This window comes from Stenella coeruleoalba, assembly GCF_951394435.1.
Source record: "Stenella coeruleoalba genome assembly, chromosome: 17".
In the NCBI taxonomy this organism is placed as follows: Eukaryota; Metazoa; Chordata; class Mammalia; order Artiodactyla; family Delphinidae; genus Stenella; species Stenella coeruleoalba.
Window position 1 is genome coordinate 14,381,451 of NC_137163.1, and position 23,063 is coordinate 14,404,513.

The 23,063-nt window shown below is 48.8% G+C and overlaps 1 protein-coding gene across 10 annotated transcripts in view; it reads left to right on the forward strand.

Annotated features, from left to right (window-relative positions):
• Positions 1–23,063, forward strand: part of MTSS1 (MTSS I-BAR domain containing 1) — a 260,477-nt gene that overhangs the window by 204,988 nt on the left and 32,426 nt on the right. For all 10 annotated transcript variants that reach the window (XM_079902289.1, XM_079902291.1, XM_079902290.1 and 7 more), the window contains 3 exons: positions 18,228–18,312; positions 20,482–20,573; positions 21,952–22,026. In XM_079902289.1, the coding sequence (XP_079758415.1) occupies positions 18,228–18,312; positions 20,482–20,573; positions 21,952–22,026 (252 nt within the window). The remainder of the gene's footprint in view (positions 1–18,227; positions 18,313–20,481; positions 20,574–21,951; positions 22,027–23,063) is intronic.

Below are 23,063 nucleotides of genomic sequence, written 5' to 3' on the forward strand. Positions count from 1 at the left end.
CCAGTTCTGAACCTTGGTGGGACGCTGCTGCTTGGCTGGCTTGCCCCGCGCTAACTGAGAGGTGGTGTACCCGGGGGCCTGCGTCTAGATTCGTGCTCGGCTGGGCCTGTTACTGTCCGTCTCAGGCGTTCAGTAACAGGCCATCTCTCCAGGGCCAGAGAAACGTTCCCTAGGGTTCCCTTCTCCCTGTTTCCCGAAGAAAGAAATTAGAGAAATAGCCTGCATGTGGGATTTGGTTGTTTCTCTGGTGGGGCACTCAGCTGGCTGGTGGGTGTCCTGGGCTTATTAATCCACCAGATGGGTCTCAGTCTTTTGACCTTAAAAAATAAGAAAATTGGGTTTCTTTAGTGTCTCTCTTTTTTTAAGCAGTCCTTAGTCTGCTTTTGAATGCTTGTTTGTGGGCTGAATGCAATTCTGTGTTAACCTAGTGGTTTAGTATTGTCAGGTGCCTTAACCTGTCCCTACTCTTGGGTTCACTCGTGTCTGTATCCGTCTCTCATAGACACCCAGACACACAGATGCACACAGACACACTCTTTATACTTGGCCTCATTCAAATGTCATAGCTTTTCCTGTTTTCTTGCTTGGAACCAGAAGATCCCCGATGCTAAGACTTCTACCTGAATGGTCAGTTTCAGCTTTGTAATAACTGGTAATTGTCTCCTAAAATAAACCAGCCTCTCCAGGGCTGGGAGCTGGTCTTTTCAGCCATCCGGACACAGAGCCATTCTTACCTCATGGCTGTCCGCCTGTGCCATTTCCTGCGGCCCTGCGTGGTCCTCTGGAAACTTGGCTGACAGGCCCGCAGAGGGGGAGGGCCAGCTCTTTCTGTGGACCAGGAACGAGCCTACGCCTGCCTGTCCCACCCTCTTTCTCCTCCGCCTTCTGGTAGGGAGCCGCTCTCTACCTTTGTCTCCCCCAGTTGTCACCACTGGTTTGGAGTGGTGTAATGCCATCTCTCTGGGATGCTCACAGAATCGACACGGATTCTTACTGGAGTTAATTCCTGCCTCAAACTTAAAAGTTTGCCGATGGAGTACTAGCAAGATGGTTTGCTGGGTTCTTCACCGAAGGAGTGCTGGGATCCTGATTGGAAACGTTGGTGGCAAACCCTGGGGGGCTGCATGGCAGCCTTTTGGGGAGACCCCTGCTCACTGGTGCTGTCTTCATATCAAATCTGTTCCTGTGAAAATAAGCCCACTTGGGTGTCTGGTATCAAGGAGAGGACTGTAGGTCATGCAAATCTTTTTCATTTTTTCAAAGTCTTCTTTTGGGATGGTAGAAATACTTTATAAGGCGCCAAGTACACTGGAGTTTAAAAATAGATTCTTTCCTTTACACTTTTCTGACTCTTTCGCATATGAAATGAGCCATTAAGCTTGCTTCATGGTGGTGGTCCCAGGTACCGCTGCACTGGCCCAGAGTGTCTGTTGGAAGATGCAGATGGTGTCCAGAGCCATCTGGGAAGTGATGAGGTGCAGGGCACAGTGAATTGAAGGAAGCTGCGGACAGAATGGAAGCAGGCACCTAGGAGAGCTTCCCGGGCACCTGCTGTGTTGGTACCTCACCATGATGGGGGTGGGGTCAGGAGATGCCTGGAGGTCGCTTCTTCACGTTGGCTTGATCTGGAAGGCTCCTCTGCAGGCCGTGCCGCTTCTCATAGCAGCACATGTGGGCGAGGTGTGGGTTTTCCCCTTCAGTAAGGCTTGCACCCACTTTTATGAATTACTTACCCTGCAATCCCCCCAGCTCACCCTGTCCTCTTCTCCCAATCCTGGTCTACATAAATGTGTCCCCCTGGGAGTTATCTAAGAATCCACATGCATTCATCTCAAAAAATGACCAGGGCCCTGGGAGAAGCCGTCCTCAATGATGCTCTGCAGGGTGAGTAAAGAGGCACATCGTGGTGGGTGTGTGTGCATGTGCACGCACACGCGTGCACTGTGTATGCAGCAGGTGGAGAGAAGCCATGTGGTTATGTTTTTGCCATATGCAGCCTCCTATGTGGTTTACCAAGTACCACCAGGGTCCTTGGTACTCTTGCTGTTTAGGTGACAATTATGAATTTCCAGGTGGTACTCGATGACTGGAATTAGAAACCAGCTCTGTGCTTAAGACCTGGGAGGAGCTACCTTCCATGGCTGTTCTTGTTTTGTTCAGACTCATTGAGCGGTGGCAGCCATTGCCAAAGAGGCCAGAATGCTTTACCCAAACCTTCTGCCTGGGGAGGGAAAGTTTCTTCAAATAACTCCCTCTCTTCCTAAACCTATGCTCACTCCACTCTAAGGATTATGGGGGTAGAGAGCTCCCTGCCCTCTTCCTGTGAGCATGGGGCAGAGTATGGTCTCTGGCCCTAGAGCTGTTTCAGCTGAGTCTAGGCAACTCAGGCAAGGGTGAGAAAAGAGAAGTTGCGGTGACTTGCAAAAACTAGGTTACTCCTAAGGTCTCATTCAGCTTGTAAATTCTGTAACTCCGAGATGCTGAAGGTCCTTTAGAAAGTGCCTTCAAAAAATCTCAGGGCTGACTGTTGAGAATACCATCTGGTAGGTCCCTCGTCCTCCTTTCTACTCAGCCAAGTGATTGTTGTCATGGCAACAGAGCTGCTCCTGCAAAGGCTTTTCTAACAGCATATAAGGGGATCTGAAGCTTCCTGAGATTCTTAGTAATTATCTTCTAAAAAAAATATGCTCGGAATATTGTGAACATTTTCATGGACCCTCTTCCATCCTAATGGGGATTTTTGAGGTCCATTATCAGCCCCGAATCTTAAAACAAAAAGACTCGATTCTTTGTTTTGCCTTCCTTGTTTTTCTTCTGTGTGCACTCTTACCTGGAAGAGGACTCACTCTCTTATGCTTCCTCAATGGCTTGCAGGTAGTAGGTGCTCAGATATTTCATTTGAAAGGTTGGCAGAATAGCCAAACATTGGTCTAAATATTCTTTGTCAAATTAGCATTTAGATATGATGCTCTTTCCCTAGACGATATTGAACCTTAAACCAGGCAGGACTCCCAGAATTCACAGCTTTTCCATCCAGAACCCCTGTTCCCTTTTGTCTTCACATCATGGCAGAGTGGATCCAGGGGTGAGTCTAATACTCAAAAACAACCTCTTAGCAGCCTCTCCTGGGAGCTCACATTTAGCTCAGCTCTTCAGAATAGGATGTTATCCAATTATTAAACTTTTCTTTCTTTCTTTTTATTTATTTTTTGCTTTTTTGCTTTTTTGGTTTCCTTTATCTGCAAAATATCTGTTGAGTCAAAGATGGGTCATGTATCTTGCCAGACACTGGGAATTCAGGGGTGGTTCAGAAACTGTCACTGGAGGTCCCCTATCAATGGGGGACACAGGCCCAAGAAGTAGTAAACCCAGGACAGCGCTACAAGTGTGACGACGTGTGTATATGCATGGGAACGGGGAGGTGAGCTAGTGATCATCTGGCCCCCTTATTCGCTCCTTCCCTCCGTTACTTAAGTGCCAGTGCTGGAGGCCTTTGAGCTTCTAGTCCTGTGCAAGGCAGAGGAGAAACATTACTCCACACCCACCTTTTTTTTTTTTTTTTTTTTTCCCAGTACGCGGGCCTCTCACGGTGTGACCTCTCCCATTGCGGAGCACAGGCTCCGGACGCGCAGGCTCAGCGGCCATGGCTCACGGACCCAGCCGCTCCGCGGCATGTGAGATCTTCCCAGACCGGGGCACGAACCCGTGTCCCCTGCATCGGCAGGTGGACTCTCAACCACTGCGCCACCAGGGAAGCCCCATGTCCACCTTGTTATACTGAGTTCTCTGCAGGCTTCTTATTGTCCCAGGCATGGGGAGGGATGGAGGCCAATGGGAACCGAGGACCACTCTGTGACCCGCTCTCAGCTTCCATTGAGCCACTTTGCCCTCAAACGTTGTCTGATGCTCCCAAAGCCTCCTCTTTTCTCTGGACCCAGAGTTGCCGTTTCTCTGTTGGCAGGAAGACACCTGGCAGGGGTGGGGAAGCTTCACCAGCAGGAGCCTGTCCCAGCAAAACCCCCGTGTCCAATGGGCGTGCAACACGGTGAACAGTCACGTTCCACGTGTCTGTCCTCCCTGTCCAGGGCACCTGGTCCACCTGCATTTAACCTGGCATGGTCCGCGTGGTGGTGGGGTCCTCAGGGAATCAGGGAGAGGAATAGTTTTGGGACCCACATTACTACTGCTTGACCTTGAGACTCGGTTGGGGAGCTAGGAACTAAAACCAGTTTGCACCCTGGATGGAGGATGGGAGGTCAGGGCTGGCCTGGCTTGTAGGGTCCTAAGGACACGCTGGTTGTGTCACGGTGCTGCTTTCTTGCAGCCTGGAGCCTTAGACCTGCTTTCTCGGTTTGGCTGTAAGAGTCAGCCTCCTGTTGGCTGTACCAGGGTTAGAGTTTCAATTACTCTTAGGTCAGAAACCATCCAAACATTCATTCAGAAACCGCTGGGGGAAGGTACGACTCGAAATAGAAACTGAGGGGAAGAAAACACTAGGATGGTAATTAAGTCTGTTTGAATGATCTTAAGTGAATTTGGCTAGGAAGTTAGCTACAAAAGGGAACTCTGACTGCATTTCCAGTGCCACGGGTGTAGTCTCGGCCTAAGTACAACCACTTTTCCCTTGGAATCTTAAATCTTAACTTCTCCTGATGGGTTCCTTATTACAGGGATGGGTGGGGTGTGGAGTAGGGATGGAGAAAAGAATGGGGAGGAGGGAGATGTACTAAGAGAATTGGGAAGAGCCAGTGTTACGGGCCTAGAACTTGAAGCTTGGCCTATCTGCCAGGTCCCACTTAGTCAGGTTTGTTGAGCACCTACTATGTCCAAAGATATGCACTTTATGTGCTGTTTTATGAGAAACACAGTGTTTGTAGAAGACCAAGGGATGCTGAATTTGGCTAAACAGGGATGGCCGTTTCTGGGAAACGATACTTCAGCGGCCCTTCCTGGGATGGGTCAGTAGCTGAAAGGGTGATTTGGGGAAAGAGTATTCCGGCAAGTAGGGAAGGGTCCTCTGCGCGAATAATAGCGAATAAATAGCACCCCAGTGCCACAGGAAGCTTGCAGGAGGTGAGGCGTGCTGAGACAGCCTATGCCCACCTGATCCCAGGGCCTTGCATGCAGACCAGCCCGCTCACACACAGTTGAAGTGGCGGCAGTGTGAGTCTGGCTGATAACATAGATGTCTGGGTGGCAGGGTTTTTATTTTCCTTCAATCACAGGATGGGGCTGGAGAGTAAAAACCCAACTTCTCATCCACCAAATATGTTGGTACATGTTAGCAACAATGAGATGTCTTCACATATGGTTAAAAGTTCTAACTATGGACCCAGCCTTGGATGCAAGTCCTGAATTCTCCTGTGCAACCGTGGGCAAATTACTTAACTTCTCTGAGCACCCTTGTCCTCATCTGTAAAATGAGGATAATAATCCTTACCTTACAATGATACCTGTGGAAGGAGTATCATGAGATTTAAAAAATTGAATACAGTGTGCTTACAAGCGCCTGTTAGATTGCCAACGCTCAGCAAATGGTAGCTACTCTTAATGATTTGGAAAGCAACAAGATTGTTTCCTGAGAGATGGTAAAGCCAGCACATTCTGGCATAGTTCAGGGAGGTATAGAAGCCCCTTAAAACAGTAGAGTAGCTCTTAGGCCAGCAGCACACAAGGGTAACCTGACTCTAGATACTGGAGGTTTTAGGATAAACTGTCCTAAGGATAATCTCTGTCACGAGGGGTCTGGGTCACCAACAGAAGCAGAGCCAGAGGAGTAGCAAAGAGGCATCATTTCTGGGGTCTCAACCCTTTGGGGGAGATGGGTGCCTCAGGCTCTTAACTCTGGCCCCTAAAACACGAACTGCCCTCCTCTGCTTCCATATTCCTCAAGCCATCTTGAGATTTATCCCTGAAAGCCGCCTGGGAGGTAATGCTCAGATCAGTGGCTGTGAGCATCTTATCTGCCTGACAGTTCAATTTCATGAGCTAAGAAATCGACGTGCGGTTTTGCACATCAACCCACATCTGCTTTGCTGGCGCGTGTTGGCGTCCTCGAGTTGCTCAGGCCTGGCTCCAGCCGGAGCATCTTTCTGCACCCATACAGCAGAGGCAGACCCTGGCAGCGGGAGTTCATGGTGGCAGATGTCGGGGAGCCGGCGGCATTTCCCAGGTGACACTCCCGCAGTACTTTTCAACCAGGCGCCATTCCATCAGAAGTGAAGGTGGAGAAGAGTCCCTGTCGGAATGCCTTTGCTCCTACCAGGGTTTTTCCTAGAAGTGCGAGCGTGTCCGTGTTTTTGTGTTTCCATATTACCAGTCTCACTTTGCTTTTGAAATAGCAACATAAGGAGAGGAATATTGGTCTTTGTGGCTGCCAGTACCGTGCATGCCAGAATCTCGTGCTTGCTGGTCTGAAGCCACCAGATGGTGGTGGGACTGTGTGTAGTTTTTTCTTTCTTTCTTTCTTTCTTGTTTCCTCTGCTTTTTGAAAAGTCGTGAAGTGGGAGAAGCTGGGAAGTGTGAGATTGGCTGAAAGACTGTCAGCTGATAACAGTTTGCAGTATCTTCCGCCCCGGGTGTGGGCACAAGGGCATCTTCCCAAAACCTGTGCCCAGCATTTGCTGCATGCGCAGTAGTAGGTGCCCCATGAACACCAGCTGGATTGTCCCACACGTCTCAGCCACATACAGTAGCCCAAGAGTACAGTTTCTGAACGGGAAACTCTGCATGTTTTTCTCTTCCTTGAGGATGGACGCAGGTTAGAACTGCCATTGTAGCAAAAGGGAAGTCAGGCTTCCTTTGTCCAGGAGCTTTCCGGGTTTATTTTTGAAAATCTTTTAAGTTTTTCCACTTTTGTCCTAAGTAACCCTCTGAAGACAAAGGGACAGATCCTTCCACTGCTTAAAATATTACTCATGTTTCTCATTCGTTCGTTTCCTTGAAACCAGATCGTGTATTTGTTGCAAGAATATTTCGGTGATTTAAATAGCACATACAGAAATGTTTGGATAGTATTGAGACCATTTTAAGGACTAGCATGAGGTATCTGCATACTCTTCAGTGATTTATGGATGACCAGTGTCTCTACTGAGTGGCCGATATAAATGATAGATGGTCTGTATGGTAACTCGTAATACCAGGAACTAGTTGTTGGTCCCTTTCCCTTCCCTCCCTGTAGTCAAACAGATACAGGGCATTAAATGATGCCACCTCTCCGCTGTCCATCTTTCTGCGCCCAAGAATAAAAATAAAATGCTGAGGAAGCCAGAAGAAACAGTTTGGTTTTTGATATTCTTAATACCCTGAGTGCCTCCTTAGACCTTTAATGAAAATGACAGCGCCCCCGACAGGAACCAGCCTTCTCACAGGGACACAGTGAAGGACACGGATGCATTTCCCTGAGCAAGAGAAACGGCAGTGAGTGAGGGACTCCTGGGGGGGCATCCGGAGCTGCTCTGCTCGTTAAAGGCAAGCGTTGGGTGCCGAGCAGTAAGGAACCACTGGTTTGTGCCTCGTGAGTTTTCCGAGGCACCTCCCAGCCCTAAGGTCACCCTGAAATCTGTGGCTTCCGAGTTTAGATGAGCTGCATCCCAGGAGGGCAAGGGTTGTCTCCTCTGCTGACAGTCCAAGAGTCAGACCACAGTAGCGTCGAACACAGTAGTGTTTGTGGAATATAGGAACGCCCCTTGTGTCTCTTCCAGCATCCCAGATGCCATAAGATCATTTTTCTTACAGCGGTAAAGGGGGCTCATCTAATCCAGCCTGGAGGTCACCTGGAAGATCCGCTGCCTAGAACCTCAAGCAGGTGTGCCAGCCTCCACCTGAGGTCCTGCTGGGCCCCTGCCTGGAGTGCCCGAGGCCTCCCTGCTGACCCTGTTGTTGGTCTCACTGTAGGGGTCCATCTAATGGCCTTTTGGACTCGGTCCCTTGGACTGAACATTTGGGAAAAGTGTGGCCTTTGTTAGCTGGGTGTCATGGTTGAGTCTCTTCGGACATCAGAATTGAGTTCCCTTCTTTATTCTTAGAACTCAGCCTCACACCCAGGTGCCACTTTGAGACTCTCTTGCTCTGCCTCTCGCAGTCTGTGTACCAGCACTTAAGCTTGTGAAATGGAAGCATCCCCGAGCACACTGGCTTCACCGTCAGGCGTGGCGCTGGCGTGGCGGTTGTGGAACCGTGGGGGCCCCCGGCACCCCCCGGGCTGGCAGATGGTGTGCCCACCGGGCCGGCCAGAGTGGCGGCTGGTACACGCAGACGTGGCTCCCGTGATGTGCAGCCCAGGCAGCCCTCTTGCCTGCCATCAAGGTGAAAAGACACCTGACATTTCAGGGTTCTGGGCTCTGAGAGCAGGGGCTTGAGAGGAAGGAGAGTGAGACATTCTTTCCTTGTTTGCTGAACCCACAACCTGACGCAGGTCATTGTGGAAGTGGTCCCGGATTCCATGGGAACTTTCCTTTCCATTCTTTGTTAGCAGGAGGCTGGTGACACAACGGTCTTGAGCTTTGTGACATGAAAATAAACAACGAAGAGAGATCTCGGGCTGGGGGCACCTTTAAGCTGGTTAGCCAGGCAGGTGGGGACCACCGAGAGGTGAGCTCACTGCAGGTGCTTGACCGTGAACCTCTCAGCGCTACAGCTTTGAGTTCCATCCAGTGACCACTTGGTTGGTGCATAACTGCTGGTAAGGAGGAGATCCTTCCCCGGCGGGCCTTCTGGACTTACTCCTTCTTGGCCTTTGGTCTTCGAAGATGTTAGGGAAGAAGGAACTGTCAAAGAGGTGGAAGGTGCCCCCTCTACCTATCTTGAGTTCTTGTGGCTGCACTAATAATAACATTGACCCAAGACAGATTAGCAGGAGAAAAAGACACACATTTTCATTCGTGTGCATGGAGGTCTCATAGAAATGGGACCAACAAAAGGGCCAGAGCAGGCAACTTTGAGAGTTTTTAGAGTTAAAAAACCCAATAAATTTGTAAGAAATTGACAGGACAAAGAAATGTAGGTTTTGTGTGCCCAATTAGGGAAGAATCTAAGCAGAGTTTGGTTTTGGCGTAGTAAACGAAAGGAGTAACAAGGTTTCTTGGCCCGCATTCCCCCTCTCTGGCCAAAAGGGGGTCCTTCTACTTTGCAGATGCAGGGAGGGCACCTTTCACATGAGAGATGCCTTTCCTGCTTTCAGGGAGACAGAAAGGAGGGTCAGAGTGTCTCTCTTGCATTGGCCATTTCTTAAGTAACTTTAATTCAAAATAATCAATATGCCAGTATGGCATATTTGGGGGCGGCCCACCCTGAGCCCCAGCGGAACAGTTCTGGCTTTGTTCCTTTGGACTCTTACCTTGCCTTCTGTGTACCCATTAGCTAGCTCCTCGGGGAAGGGCGATATTACATGCGGGAGAAGTGAGGGCTGTCACACGCTGGCTAACGCGTCACTGTGGATGGACACTCCAACCAGGCCTGAGTAATTACTCTGGCCTTCGCCCTTTTGTAGGACTTGGCTGATTATTGCTACATCAAAGTCCTACTTAATTGGCCCATCGATGCAACCAGGGCTCTTTATTTTCTCTATAAAATATACCAACCCCTGCCTGCAACAAGCTCGAAGCTAAGTAGGCTTCACTCTGTGTCCACACACTTCTTCTACCTGAGCTGTCAGCTTAACCAAGGGTCAGTTGTGTGTGTTCCCAGACCTGTATATGCCAATTGTATGTCATTACATTATTTAATTATAAGGTACATAAATCTTTGGGATAGGAGTGTGAAAATCAAGATTGCTTGTTTCTGCAGAATAAGTGGAATGTTTAGAAAGATAAAAGTAAGTTGCTTTTCAAAAAATATATATATTGCCATCAAATTAAATATGGATGAGGCAGTTGTAAAAGATCGGGGACAAAAATCGTAAAAAACAAAACAAAACAAAACAAAACAAAAATCTAGGCTACCTCAGATTGTTTCACAAGAAGCCCCAGCTGGAAATTACAGATGATGCATTTGGGATGTGGTATTTGTATGCAACAAAGATGACATGAAACACCAATTGGCATAACCATTTTTTTGGAGTACAGTCATCAGCATTTGAATCTAAGCAAGTTAGACCCTTCCCAAGGTCACGCAGTTGGCGAACGGGGGAGCTGGGCTTTGAATCCACATTGTCTGATTTCAGAGCCAAGCTCTTAACCCTTCGGCTCTACTGCTTTTCCTCCTGACCCTCACGCTGATTCGGGAGATGCCAAGGAGTTTGTGCTAAGATTCCAAACCAGCCACAGTGGGAAAGCGGCTGCTTTGGACGCTCTGCGGCTTGCAGGCTACTTAGGGTCTGCCTGTCACCCAGGTGTGTGGCACGGAGGAGAGAGAGGGTGGGATACAGCTGCTAAGGTGCCCCCAGGACTCTTTTGGGGGTCAATGGACAGGCGAGGGGGCCCACTTACCCCTCAACAGGTAAGATTGGGTGTGGATAAACATATGTTTTGGAAAAAGATTTCTGATAAAACTATGTCACGGGGCAACCTGCAGTTGTATTTGATGTTTGGTATGTTTGGTGGTTATGTGCCTGGGAACATGGCCACCTCTCTTAGAACTTTTTTTTTTTTTTGTGGTACAGGGGCGTCCACTGTTGTGGCCTCTCCCGTTGCGGAGCACAGGCTCCGGACACGCAGGCCCAGCGGCCATGCCTCACGGGCCCAGCCGCTCCGCGGCATGTGGGATCCTCCCGGACCGGGGCACGAACCCGCGTCCCCTGCATCGGCAGGCGGACTCCCAACCACTGCGCCACCAGGGAAGCCCCAGAGCTTTTAAACTTACAAACAACTGGGTGCAGCAGGCACTTTCACGTATCCACAGAGAGAGAGCACCTGTCAGGTTAGGTGTGCTTGGTTGCCTGTTTGGTGTCCAGAGTCACAGATTTTCAGAGACGCTTTGGGGCTGACAGTGCATCGCTAGCTGGTGTCCAGGGAGAAGTCACAAGCCATTGAGTGGTTTGAGGTCAGTGTCTTTCTCCCCTGCCTCTTGTTGGCCTCACAGAGGAGTTCTCCTAACGATACAGATGGTGGGACTTCTGTGCTTAGATTCTGCCTGCCGTGGGCTTTGGGCTCTTTCGTAATCCTTTGGGTATTCTCATATTCTGGACTTGAACACATCCTGCCTCTGGTTGAATTCCTGTGTCCCTAAGTTTGTGGGTGAGGGAGTTTGTGCCTATTGATTTTGTGGGCAATGTCAATTTCGTATTCTGAAATCAGTGTGTCTCTAGTGGCAAGTGGAGTCTTTTCTTCATTGTGGGGACAGGAGTTGCCTGTCTGAGGCTGTGAAGCTGGGGGTGGGCAGCCAGCTAATAGCTCGCATAGCGGCTGCTGTGACAGTGGAGTGTGTCAGCTGAGGCTTCCTGAGGTCCGGCCCGGAGTCAGCGACCCTCCTCGTGGGTGGACACATGTTCCCCTAGGCCAGTGCTTCGCAACGGGGGCGATTTTGCACCCAGGGGACGATTGACAATGTCTGGAGACATTCCTGGTCGACTTGACTTGCGTGGGGGAGGGCTAACGAAAACAGCCTCCAGTGCCCAGGACAGCTCCCTCAGCAAAGACGAATCTGGTCCAAAATGTCAGCAGTGCTGAGGTCAGGACCTGCCCTGGGTGGGCCTGTCCCTGTGACCCTCTCCCCTGCAGAGGTTTCAGAGAGCACTTTCCTGTCCCAGGGGTGCCGTCTGATGCTTAATTAGCCTCCCAACAACATCGGCGCTCAGAGGGGTGGCCAAGACGCACAGCACCTTATCGTAGCCGTGCGTTCCACCTGGGCACTTCTTACGCCTCGCTTCCTCCAGCCCCAACCCCTCCTGCAGCAGAAGCCGAGCCTGAAAGAACAGCTTTTCCAGCCTCGTTCACCACCTGCACACTGTAAACCCCAGGGTGGCCTGTCCATTAGTCCTCCGCTGCGTGGGGAGATGGACGCCACCTGCAAGTGAGGCAGCATGGAGGGATGGGCGATGCCACTAGATGAATGCCACCGGCCCGCCTCTGTCTGCAAAGCCACCGTGGCAGGTGGCAGTCTGGGGGGTGTAGCCATGTCAGGCTTTGCGGGGGGAAGGAACAGTGGGTCAGTGGCTCTCCTCTCCTTATCCCCCCACTGCCTGTATCCTCCCCCAATAGGCATTAAAAGGTGTGTATTATGTTGGGGACTTTAATGTGTCTCTTTGTCCTCGGTGGGGAATGCCTCCGGCTTGTCATGGTGGGAGAGAGCCTGTCGGCATCCGTAAAAGCAGGGCTTGGATCTTAGCTCTACCGCTTACCAGTTCTGTGGCCCTCAGCCTGTTAGTTAACCAGGCAGAGCCTCAGTTTTTTCCATTTATAAGATGCAGACAATAGTACCTACGTCATAGGGTTGCTGCAACAATCACATTCCCTGCACCATTTCGTAGCAATCCCCCAGCCAGTCTGTGAGCCCCCCCAGGGCTAGGTCTTTGTCATCTTTGGAATGACTTTAATCCTTGTTGTATGGTAGATACTTATTATGGGGTGTGTTGTATTCCCCCCAAAAAGACAACTTGCATTCTACCTCCCGGTACCTGTGAATGTGACCTCAGTTGGACATAAAGTCTTTGCAGGTGTAATCAAGTTAACATGAGGTCGTTAGGGTAGGCCCTAATCCAATACAACTGGTGTCTTTATAAGAAGAAAGAAATTTGGACACAGATACAGGCAGAGAGGAGAATGCCTTCACATATGTCTCACGTGAAGACAGACACACGGGGAAATTGCCATGTGTAGACAGACGCAGAGACTGGAGTGACGCATCTACCAGCTGTGGATTGCCAGCAACCAGAGCTAGGAAGAGGCAGGGAAGAATTCTTCCCCTGCAGCTTTCAGAGGGAGCAGGGCCCTGCCGACACCTTGGTTTGGGGACTTCTAACCTCCAGAATGGTGAGACAGTAAATTTTGGTTGTTTTAAACCAACCAGTTTGGGGTACTTTGTTACAGCAGCCCTAGGAAACTAAACAATACTGAATAAATGTTTGTGGAATTTGTGTCTTCATGTGCAAAACTCATCGTATTCTGCCCCCATGTTCATACTTTGATAGTCTAACCTCTAGGCTTTTTACTTCTTTCTTTCTACTGATCATCTCCTTTGCAGATCCCCCAGTTTTGATCGTCAGCTGATTTTGTACTAATTTATCATAAAAACCTTTGCTTGTTATGGGAGAAAATTCTTAACGTGCATCACACTGAAAAGAATGAAGATTTTTGCCATAAAGTATCTGTGCCTTTCTCAGCAGCGAGTGATGGACTTAGTATTTCTTTTGGCCACGGGGTGGTTCCTGGTGCTGTGAGGAAGCACGAGGCTGTTGCTCCCTTCCGTTTTCTTTAAACTGGCAAAAGAGAGAACCAAATCAAAGTTGCTTTAAAAATAAGGAGATGTGTGAATTTGCAAAACAGGAGCCCCAGGTCCAGGAGAGCAGGCTCCCCACTGTGTTAATTTGGCAGCCCAGCGAGGTCACTGGAGACTCGGGCTCCTTCTGTGTTTTGTCCACAGGACGGGCCTCCTCCTAAGGCAGGTGTCTCCACGGCCAGAATGCTGGCTGACCACAGCAGCTGGGCAGCCTGCTTCCAGTTCATGACCTGTGGGGTCTCTTCGGTGTGTTGCTCTTAAGATCAGGAACATTTTTGGGACTTCCCTGGTGGTGCAGTGGTTAAGAATCCTCCTGCCAATGCAGGGCACGTGGGTTTGAGCCCTGGTCTGGGAAGATCCCACATGCCGCAGAGCAACTAAGCCTGTGCGCCACAACTACTGAGCCCGCGCTCTAGAGCCCATGTGCCGCAACTACTGAGCCCATGTGCCACAACTACTGAAGCCCGTGCGCAGCAACGAAGACCCAACACAGCCAAAAATAAATAAATAAATAAATTTATTAAAAAAAAAAAGATCAGGGACATAGGGACATTTTCCCCAAAGGCCTCCCCATCAACCTCTCCATCTTTGTCTCATCCCTGAACCAGCCACTGCCAAAGGGGATGGCATTCGATCATTGGCCCTGATTAATCCTCTGGGGAGGAATAGATGGACTCTGGAGAGTGGACCATAGTGCCCCTTGCCCTCTCCCCAAATTAACAACTCCTATTCGTCTTTGGTAGGCAGAATAATGCCCCCCCAAACACCCACGTCCTCAACCCCAGAACCTGTGAATATGTTACTGTACGTGACAAAAGGGGCTTTGCAGATATGATTCAGCTAAGGATCTTGAGATGGGGGAGATTATCTTGGATTATTAAGGTGGGTCCAGTACGGCACAAGAGTTCTTATAAGAAGGAGGAAGGAGGATCAGAGTCAGAGAAGATGTGAGGACAGAAGCAGAGGTTAGAGAAGGCTGAAGTTGTGACAACACTGACTTTGAAGGTGGGGAAAGGTGCCAGGAGCCAAGGAGTGCAGGCGGCCGGTAGAAGCTGGAAGAGTCAAGGACACAGATTCTCTGGGCCTCCAGAGGAACGAAGCCCTCCTGACACCTTGATTTTAGCCTGGAGAAATTGATTTTGGACTTCCAATTTCCAGAACTGTAAGATAATAGCTGTGTGCTGCTTTAAATTAAAATATTGATAAATTTAATATATTTAAAATTAAAATTTGTGATAATTTATTACAGCAACAATAGAAAATTAGATAAACAACAGGGTCCTACTGTATAGCACAGGGAACTACATTCAATATCTTGTCATAACCTATAATGGAGAAGAATCTGAAAAAGAATATATAGATATGAATCACTTTGCTGTACACCAGAAACTAACACAACATTGTAAGTCAACTAAACTGCAATTAAAAAAAAACTAATACACCATTGTTTCTCCAGGCTGACCTTGAATCAGTATAGACCTTTTGTAAGATAATAAGGATCTTGTATTCATTTTGAGTCTTCTGTTGTGTGCCAAAGATGATACACAAATATTTATGTGTTAAACGAAAGACAAACCCAGTCCCTTGCTCCACCTCCAGGTATAGCAAAAAAATGCTCTCCAAGTGGTCCATGTTGGTTTCTTCAGTCTGTACCAGTGCTGGGTGCAGGGAAAACAGAAAACAAGTAAGATCTTGTCCTTACTCGCAGGCTGCTGAGTACATCGCAGTCATTTGATTCCATAAATATTCTCTCTGTCAGCTCAGAGCTCTTCCAGATGTCGGCTCTGGCATCGTAACTAAAGCCAGCTTCCTCTGAAGCTTTATTCAAACCTGCTGATTTTTTTTTTCCTAGTTCTTAGCAAGGGGTCAGGAAGAGCAGAAGACCCTGTGAAGCACATCCATGGATGGAGCTATTTTTAGAGGGCCCTGCGTGGCTGAGATCAGCAGCAAATTCTAATGGTTGGGTCCTGGGGTCCACGGAGGATGTCAGCTGCCTGTCTCCTGCCCTTGTGCCACTTGGACAGAGACACTGCAATTTGGGAGTTTGCTCTGGTTCTTCATTTCCTTCTCTCACAGGAAGCCCTGTGCTGCAGAGCACAGTGGTGGGCTGCACACAGCATGTTGAGAAACTGCTTGTTCTCATCCCACAGTTCAGCTGCCTCTGGGAAGCCTAGGGCTTTCCTGGGGATGATAAATGACCAGTGGCAATGTATGAAAATATCTGGGAAGCTGACAGAAGTCGGGAGCAGAGAAATGGGGTTAGGGAGCTGAGCTTTGAGGTGATCTTTTCCAGCTGCGGAATTTTATTTTGAGGAGACTCAAACTCATGGGTAATCAACGAAGCAGCTCTCGGTCACTTAGCTCTGTGTTAACAGCTTAGCAAAGATTGGAGCTTAGTTCCCGTGGTGCCAATTCAACAGTTCTAGGCTCAGGAACAAAAATTTGAGAGCTGGACCGTAAAGCCTCAACATGCATAAGAGTGTGTAGTTAGGTTAGCTCAGCGGAGTGTTTTGGGCTCTGCCCTCTCCCTTCTCCCTTTGTCTGTAGTAAGTACCATGTGCTGACTGGTTACATGCATGGACTCCGTAGATGTGGCCTGGGATAGAATCCCACTTACCAGCAGGGTGACGTTGGCCAAATTACGGAAAGCTTTCTTCCTGTCTGGGATGATAGTAACACCAGCACACCTGGGCTTGTTGGGAGGATTAAATGAGCTCACGTGTGCAAAGCACTCATCCCAGGGCCCAGCACATCCTCAGGTCTCTACAAACGACTCACTTCCTGGGACCTGACCATCGCTCTCCAGCACTTCGGGTGGCTGCATGCTCGTCCGTTGTGTGGCTGTGTCCTAGGGTCTATTCAACCTGCTCCCTAGAATGGGATGTTATTTCCAGTTTTTACTGCCGTAAGCAACATTTCCGTGACGGTCCTCATAGGTAAAGATTTGCTCTCACCCTTAATTGTTTCCTCTGGTAAAATTTCTAGGGGTAGAATTGCTGGGTCAAAGAGGGGGCTTGTTTTTAAGGCATTTCTTGATAAATGCTGCCAACTTTTCCTCCAGAAAAGTGCTGGTTTACACTCTTACCAGCTGTGAATGAGTGTGCCCGTTTCCTTGCATGGCCGGGTTATTAACTTTTAATTAAATGAAGGCCCAGGAAAAATAAGAGGTATTTCCCTGCGGATTAAGTGTTCCTCGTCCTTGCTTATAAGCAATAAAGGCTTAAGAACCTGAAATGAGCCCAGAGGGCAAGTGGCTCATGTGAAAACAGCGCCCTCTACTGGTTTTCCCGGGTGGAGGAGTGCAAGCTACAGTGTAGATGGTGAGGCTCCGGTGGTCACTAACTCCTGGCAGGTGCCAGGAGCTCTAGGGCAACATTTTATACTTCTGGCCATTTAGTAAGTCAGCCTCCGATGACCTTTCATTCTTACTCAGTTTCTTTTACAGAAGTGCTTCTCAACTGGGGGAGAGTTTGCTCCCCAGGGAGCCCTTGGTACTGTCTGGAAACATTTTTGGATATCACAGGCTAGGGGACTGCTACTGGCTTTTGGTAGGTTGAGGCCAGGGATGCGGCAAACCATCCTACAACGCAAAGGACGGCCCCTTAACAAAGAATCGTCCTGCCCCTATGTGTCAGTCGGGTTCAGATCGAGAAACCCTGTTTTAGAAGAATGGAAGAATTGCTCCAGAAGGCTTCTTTTCAGACTGAAATAAAATATAGAAACATTAAATATGTATCACCACTATTTATTTTTTGGTTCTGGAAACCTGCTCGTTTTGCAGAATAAAATGGAAAACAGGTGGAAGTGAAGCAGCGCACTGGCATTTCTAGGAGAGAAGGCGGAGTGGAAAATACAGCCCATAGTAATGTCACAAGTACTAATAGGGGAGGGAATTTTTTTCCTATTAACTTGATTTGGTTAAACCTGCCATAAATTCCTGTGCTTCCCCTTGAAGGCCTTGTCTGTAAAAGAAATTAAATTTAAAAAAACACAGTGGTTTTGGGGACCCTTTTCCCTCCGATTTCATGAGCCCCAGTGTTTTCATAACATTTATAATTGTGCTTTCCAGTGCTTAGTGCAGAGTGACCATCTGCAGATACAGTCTACTTCCCCCTCCTCCACGCCCAAGTAAATGCTGATTTAAGCATTGTTTCTCAGGGGAGGAAGGAAGGGAACTTCAAAAATAATCTTAGAAAAGGGTGTGCCTGAAGGGAAAAGTATGACAAGAATTTCGGGAGCACTAAGCTGTATTTCAGTTTACTCGACATTTGCTGCATTTGAGGACTTCTCTTTCTGGCGTTACCCAAACCCATCAAAAACCATACCCTGCTCTTTCGTCTTGCTTTAGCCCTGCTCTTCTCTACGTTACTTGTATTCTAGAATATGTGGCTTTATGGAGTGGCTTCACTGGTGGTTCTGAGTAATGCTAAGAGGATTATTTTGCCAGAAGTGGAAAAAATAAAACAAAACTACAGCTTTCCCCTAAATATCAGATACTGTTTTAATCATCTCCCTTGAGAGGTTTTTTCAGACCCATGAGTGGGTTGTAAAATCAACTTCTGGGTCACAATCAGCATCTAAAAACCAAAAAAAAAAACCAATAGAAAATATTAGAGGGTATCGTATATAGTAAAGGTAGCTTTTGTTCTGATGATGATTTCAAGATATGTAGCCATACGCAGATGTTTACGTCTGTGTGCACAAGCCTGGTGAGAAGTCTGAAAGGCCGTGGCTTGGGTTTTATAACATGGTGAAATCTGGCCAGTTTTATAATTCTTTCATTGTCTCTTTAAGGACCTCAGTGAGTCCTACTTGTCTCCTGTCCCTCATGTTTGCTTCTGTTGCTTTTCCAGGTGGTACCAGGGAGATTGGCTCGGCCTTAACCAGGATGTGCATGAGGCATCGGAGCATAGAAGCCAAGCTGAGGCAGTTTTCCAGGTGAGGACCGTGTTTCTCCCAGACCTCAGACACCCTTGCTGATTTCAGGTTAAGGAAGCGGTGAGACAGAGCATAACTCGCCTCAAGCAGTACTGGTTTCCCCATAACGTTAAATCCCCACAGCCCGTCTCTCGTCACAGCCCGTCCCTCTGCGCACTCACTGAACAAGTACTTGGCTGGGCCTCTGCCGCACGGTGGTCTGGGCCCTGGGGCTCCAGGGAAGCACCAGACAGCCTGGGTCCTTGCCTCATGGAGCCTGCACCCCCCTCTGGGATCTTCTCTGTGTCTCTCCTCACGCTTCATCAGTGTGAGGCGCTGAGCGCCCTGCTGAGACCCCTGGGTCCCCCACCCCTGCAGGAACCTCATAGGAGGAGGAGCTGCCGTGCTGGAGAGTGAGGCATGCACTGCCGCCCTGTTACCCGGGACCTTGTGTACGTCCTCCAGGCCCACCGAGGAGGGCGGGGGCGGCTCATAGAACCTTCCACGCTGCCAGCCTCTTGCCTGTTTCACAAGCGTCCAGGATGGGTAGAAATGGCAGTGGCTGGCACGGGGGTCTGCAGTCACCAGTGTTCCAGTGGGAGTGGGACGTTCTCCCAAACAGATCAGCACTTCTGCTGATAATTCAGCACTTCTGCACCGCTCTGCTTTGTGAATTGCAAGTTGCGTGAGAGGCTGTCATGGTGGAATCCCTCTGACCCTCTTGCAGGACCACCTCAGGAGGCTGCAGGATGTAGTGGGAAGCACCTGGTCTTGGAGTCACCCGGGCCTAGGTTTGAACCCCGGGCTGGCCGCTGACAGGCCGTAGTCTTGGGCTGGGCTCTCAGCCCCTGTCAGATGGGCGTAGGAATCTCTGAAGTGTTCTTGTGCAGATGCACGCAGCGTCCACGCAGTGGAAAGCACCTGCCGGAACGTGTGATAAAATCTGGCTTCCTCCTTCCCTCCTCGGCCCTGGGGAGCGCTCCCCATGAAGGCACCCCCTGCGCCTCCTCCCACGCACGTCATCTTGTTTATTCTGGGGCCCGTCCTATGACACCTCATTCCATTTTAGTGATGAAGAGACTCCAGTTCAACAGCCACTGTGTATTGAGCAGCTACTATGTGCCGGCATTGTCTTAGGTGTACAGGGCATAGCCCTGAGTAGGAAACACATCCTGCACTCATGAAGCTTACGCTCCAGACACTGTATAAACCTGATAGAGTGTCAGGCGGTGATGAATGACGGGAGAAGGAACACGCGGGATGAGGTGGCTGGCGGCTCTTGGACACAGGCTGGTTAGGGAGCATGTCTGTTCAGAAGGAGGGTTTGGACAGAGCTGGAGGAAGTGAGGCCAGAGGATGTGCCTGCGAGGGGCATCTTACCACTAGACCCTGGTAAGAGAAGAGGGGGTGGTACCAAAAGCTTAGAGATTTTCAGGAGGCCCAGCATCAAAAAGCAGTCTGAGAATACCTTTGTTGCAGTTCTCACCAGTGCCATTCAGACAGTCTATGGGCATTCTCTAAGTTCCCAACAACATCTCTGTAATGTAGGATCGGGTCGATCCTACTTCCATTGCACAAAAAACCCCGGCTCCCCTGACTCATGATCCCTCTCTGTTGGGAGCTACCTTTCCACTCATTTAACTGCAGTCTGGGAGAGTGCACAAAATAAGAAGGGATGTACCTGGAGACCCCTCACCCCTCTGATCCTGCCTAGGCTGTCCACAGTCTACATTTATGACTTATCCTGAATGCATGTCAGAATCATGTGGGCCTTTTTTAAAAAAAGGTAATGCTGGCCCTCCACCCTCCAAGTTTATATCAGATATGGGGTGAGGCCCCGGTGTCCTCACCTTTTCAAAGCTCTCCAGCTGGTTCCCTTGTGCAGCCAGAGGTGTGACCCCACTGATCTGCAGCGTTGCTTGTTAATAGAGTGTGGGAGTGGAAAAAGGGGGCCATGAGAAGAGGTCGCGCCCACCAGTCACGGGTACAGCTTCTTAGCAGCCATTGAAAAGCCTCCTGAGGACACGGTTGCTGTGAAATTGGGGGATTTGGATGTGAACTTGGGCTTAGTATGCTGCCTTGTCTTGCTTCAGGTAATCGTGATTCAGGTACGTTTTGACAACTGAGTGTAAACCTGGACAACAGAATGTGTCTGTTTAATGTCTCCTTCTCTTTCTCCTTTGGTACAAGTGCTTTAATCGACTGTCTGATAAACCCACTTCAAGAGCAGATGGAAGAATGGAAGAAAGTGGCCAACCAGCTGGATAAAGACCACGCAAAAGGTACTGGGCAAGGCGGCAGGTGCATATTAGTCCCAGGTGGCATGTTGCCAGCTGCTGCCTGTGCCTCTGCTGGGTTCATTGATGTCACCCAGAGGACCTGCTCTTTCACCGCTGCTGCTGTGGACATCTCAGTGTTGGAGGATGAGGGGTCAAAAGTGATCCCATTGCAGGACTCAGTGCTGGGTTTGGGGCAGGAAGCATCACTCAGTGGGTAGCCTGATCGCGCTCTGTGACATTAATTGTGATCAGCTGAGTTAAAAGTGATTTGTAACAGCAGGCTTAAATGCCAGAGATGCACTTAGGGCATTTCAGCACATTTTGAAAACCAAACTTTTAATGATGTAAGCTAACCTTCAACCAGTGGGTCTCAGTACCTCATGTGCTAGGTCTGGGGACAAAATGGTCCAGGCAGACGCCACCCCTGTCAGTCTTCCTGGAGCCGAAGGGTGGGGTGCTGGTGGTACGGAAGGGGCAGGAGACTTTGCTCCACGGATCATACAACCTGCAGTAAGTGTGGTGGAGGGAAAGCGTGTGGGCAGATCTGAGGGGATGAAACAGGAAAGAGTTGACTCATAGGCGCTACCAAGAGCATATAAGAGAGAGCCCTGCTCTGATAGGCTCAGGGCTGGTGGGAGGGAAAGGTCGGGGATGGCTTTGTGGGAGCCGGTCCAGTTGGCGATTAGTTGATGAGGGTAGCAAAGGAGAGAAGTATCAGAGGTGACTGTCATTTCAGATGTTCATGCCTGGGTGACGGAGATGCCAACAACAGAAATGGAAAAGTCCAGGGTGGATGTAGGCTGGTGGGGGAAGAGGAAGTGGCCGGTGGGGATATGAGTCACGTGGGCCGCCCCTCCTCCATGTCCACAGTGTCTGGCCTTGGTACTAATGTGAAAGTAAAGCAGCTGGGCCTTTCCCAGTTCTTTTCCATGCGGTCTAGTTTCTCCTGCTGTAGTCTGAGGGGCTCTTTTCTGAATTGTAACATCTGGCCAGCGTCTTGCCACGTGGGTTCTTTTTGGAATGAAGCACTGTGGATTTGGGCCTTGGGAAAGTAGATAATACTGAAAACATTTCCTGATACTTAAGCTGAGAAATTGTGAATTTTAGAATTTTTATTAAAATGTTCCCAGGTACCATGTTTCCTCAAAGCTGGTATGAATGAATACTGTAGGGAAAGACCCCAGTGCATTTTGTTGGTTTTCGTGTTCATAGCCCCTTTGCTGTCAAAGGTCCTCACGAGAGTTTTATCATTTCGTATTCCAGTAAAGCTATTTATTGCATGTCATAGTTTATGCTTTTGGTGATGAAAGTAGTGGCTGTTGCTAAAGTGTTTTCTGTTGAGCTAAGTGTTAAAATTTTTCAATATTCTGCTTTCTCTTAGAATATAAAAAAGCTCGCCAAGAGATAAAAAAGAAGTCCTCAGATACACTGAAACTGCAGAAGAAAGCAAAAAAAGGTAATTCTGCTGTTAATGTGTTACTTGGGGAAAATGAGCATGTGCTTGATTTTTCTTTGAAGTGGAAAGTCTTCAGTCAGACTGCCTTACATGTAGTGGTCCTGTGAACAGATAGGAGCTAATAGAATCTATCTGAAGTCCCCAAGTGCAGAATATCTATTAATTTGAGACCCTTGCAAAGTTGTACTTGACTCATTCCTTCCCCCCAACCTGGTCTCCAAAATTTGACAGTTTCCATGCTTATTGTACATGGTGATGAGACTATAAATTTCTTGGAAGCCTTGGGATGATGCATAAAAGCCTCTCTGCAAATGTTGTATAGTAATTATTGCAGAAATGATGTCATTTTCTCCTCTGTCCTTCACAGCCTATAATCTCTGAAACCCTTTATTAAGTCTCGTGAGAATGTTAGAAAAGGCTGCAGTGGGAGCCGGGAATCATTGCTATGTAGGGAGATTTTTCATGGTGCTCATGAGGGTGGGAGCTGGATAAGGAAAATGAGACTGCTGGTGCAAGAGGCCCCTTCTCCCCCCTCAGCTGATTGTCATTTGCAAACCAGTTAATTATCAGATCCATGACCCAGCTTTGCTCTTCCGGCTTGAACTGGGAGTTTTAAGAGAAAAATCTAGCTCCATCCACTTTGAAAGCATTCGTAACATTTTACTAAGACCTAACAAGATGTAGGGACTCTCTCTCGAACGTGAGCAGGTGACCTTCCCTCTAGACTAATTCTTCTTGATACCACGATTTGGAATTTGCTGCATCACAACTGATAAAATGGGTATTCCCCCCCCCCCATCAGGATGCTCTGTGGGTGGGTAGTATTGAGCGTTTGTTTGAGACAACAACTTTTTTAGGTAGAAATCCCCCAAACCAAATTTCCTCTTTCCTAAGCAAGCAGTTCTCATTTGGAATTAAAAGAAACATCTGGAGAGATGGGAGTCTTTGGTAGAAGAGGGGCAAGGACAGGACAAAGTTTTCAAGCTTTGGCATTTCTGAAAAATGTCCCCCCCAGTTCTTATAATAACCAGGAGACC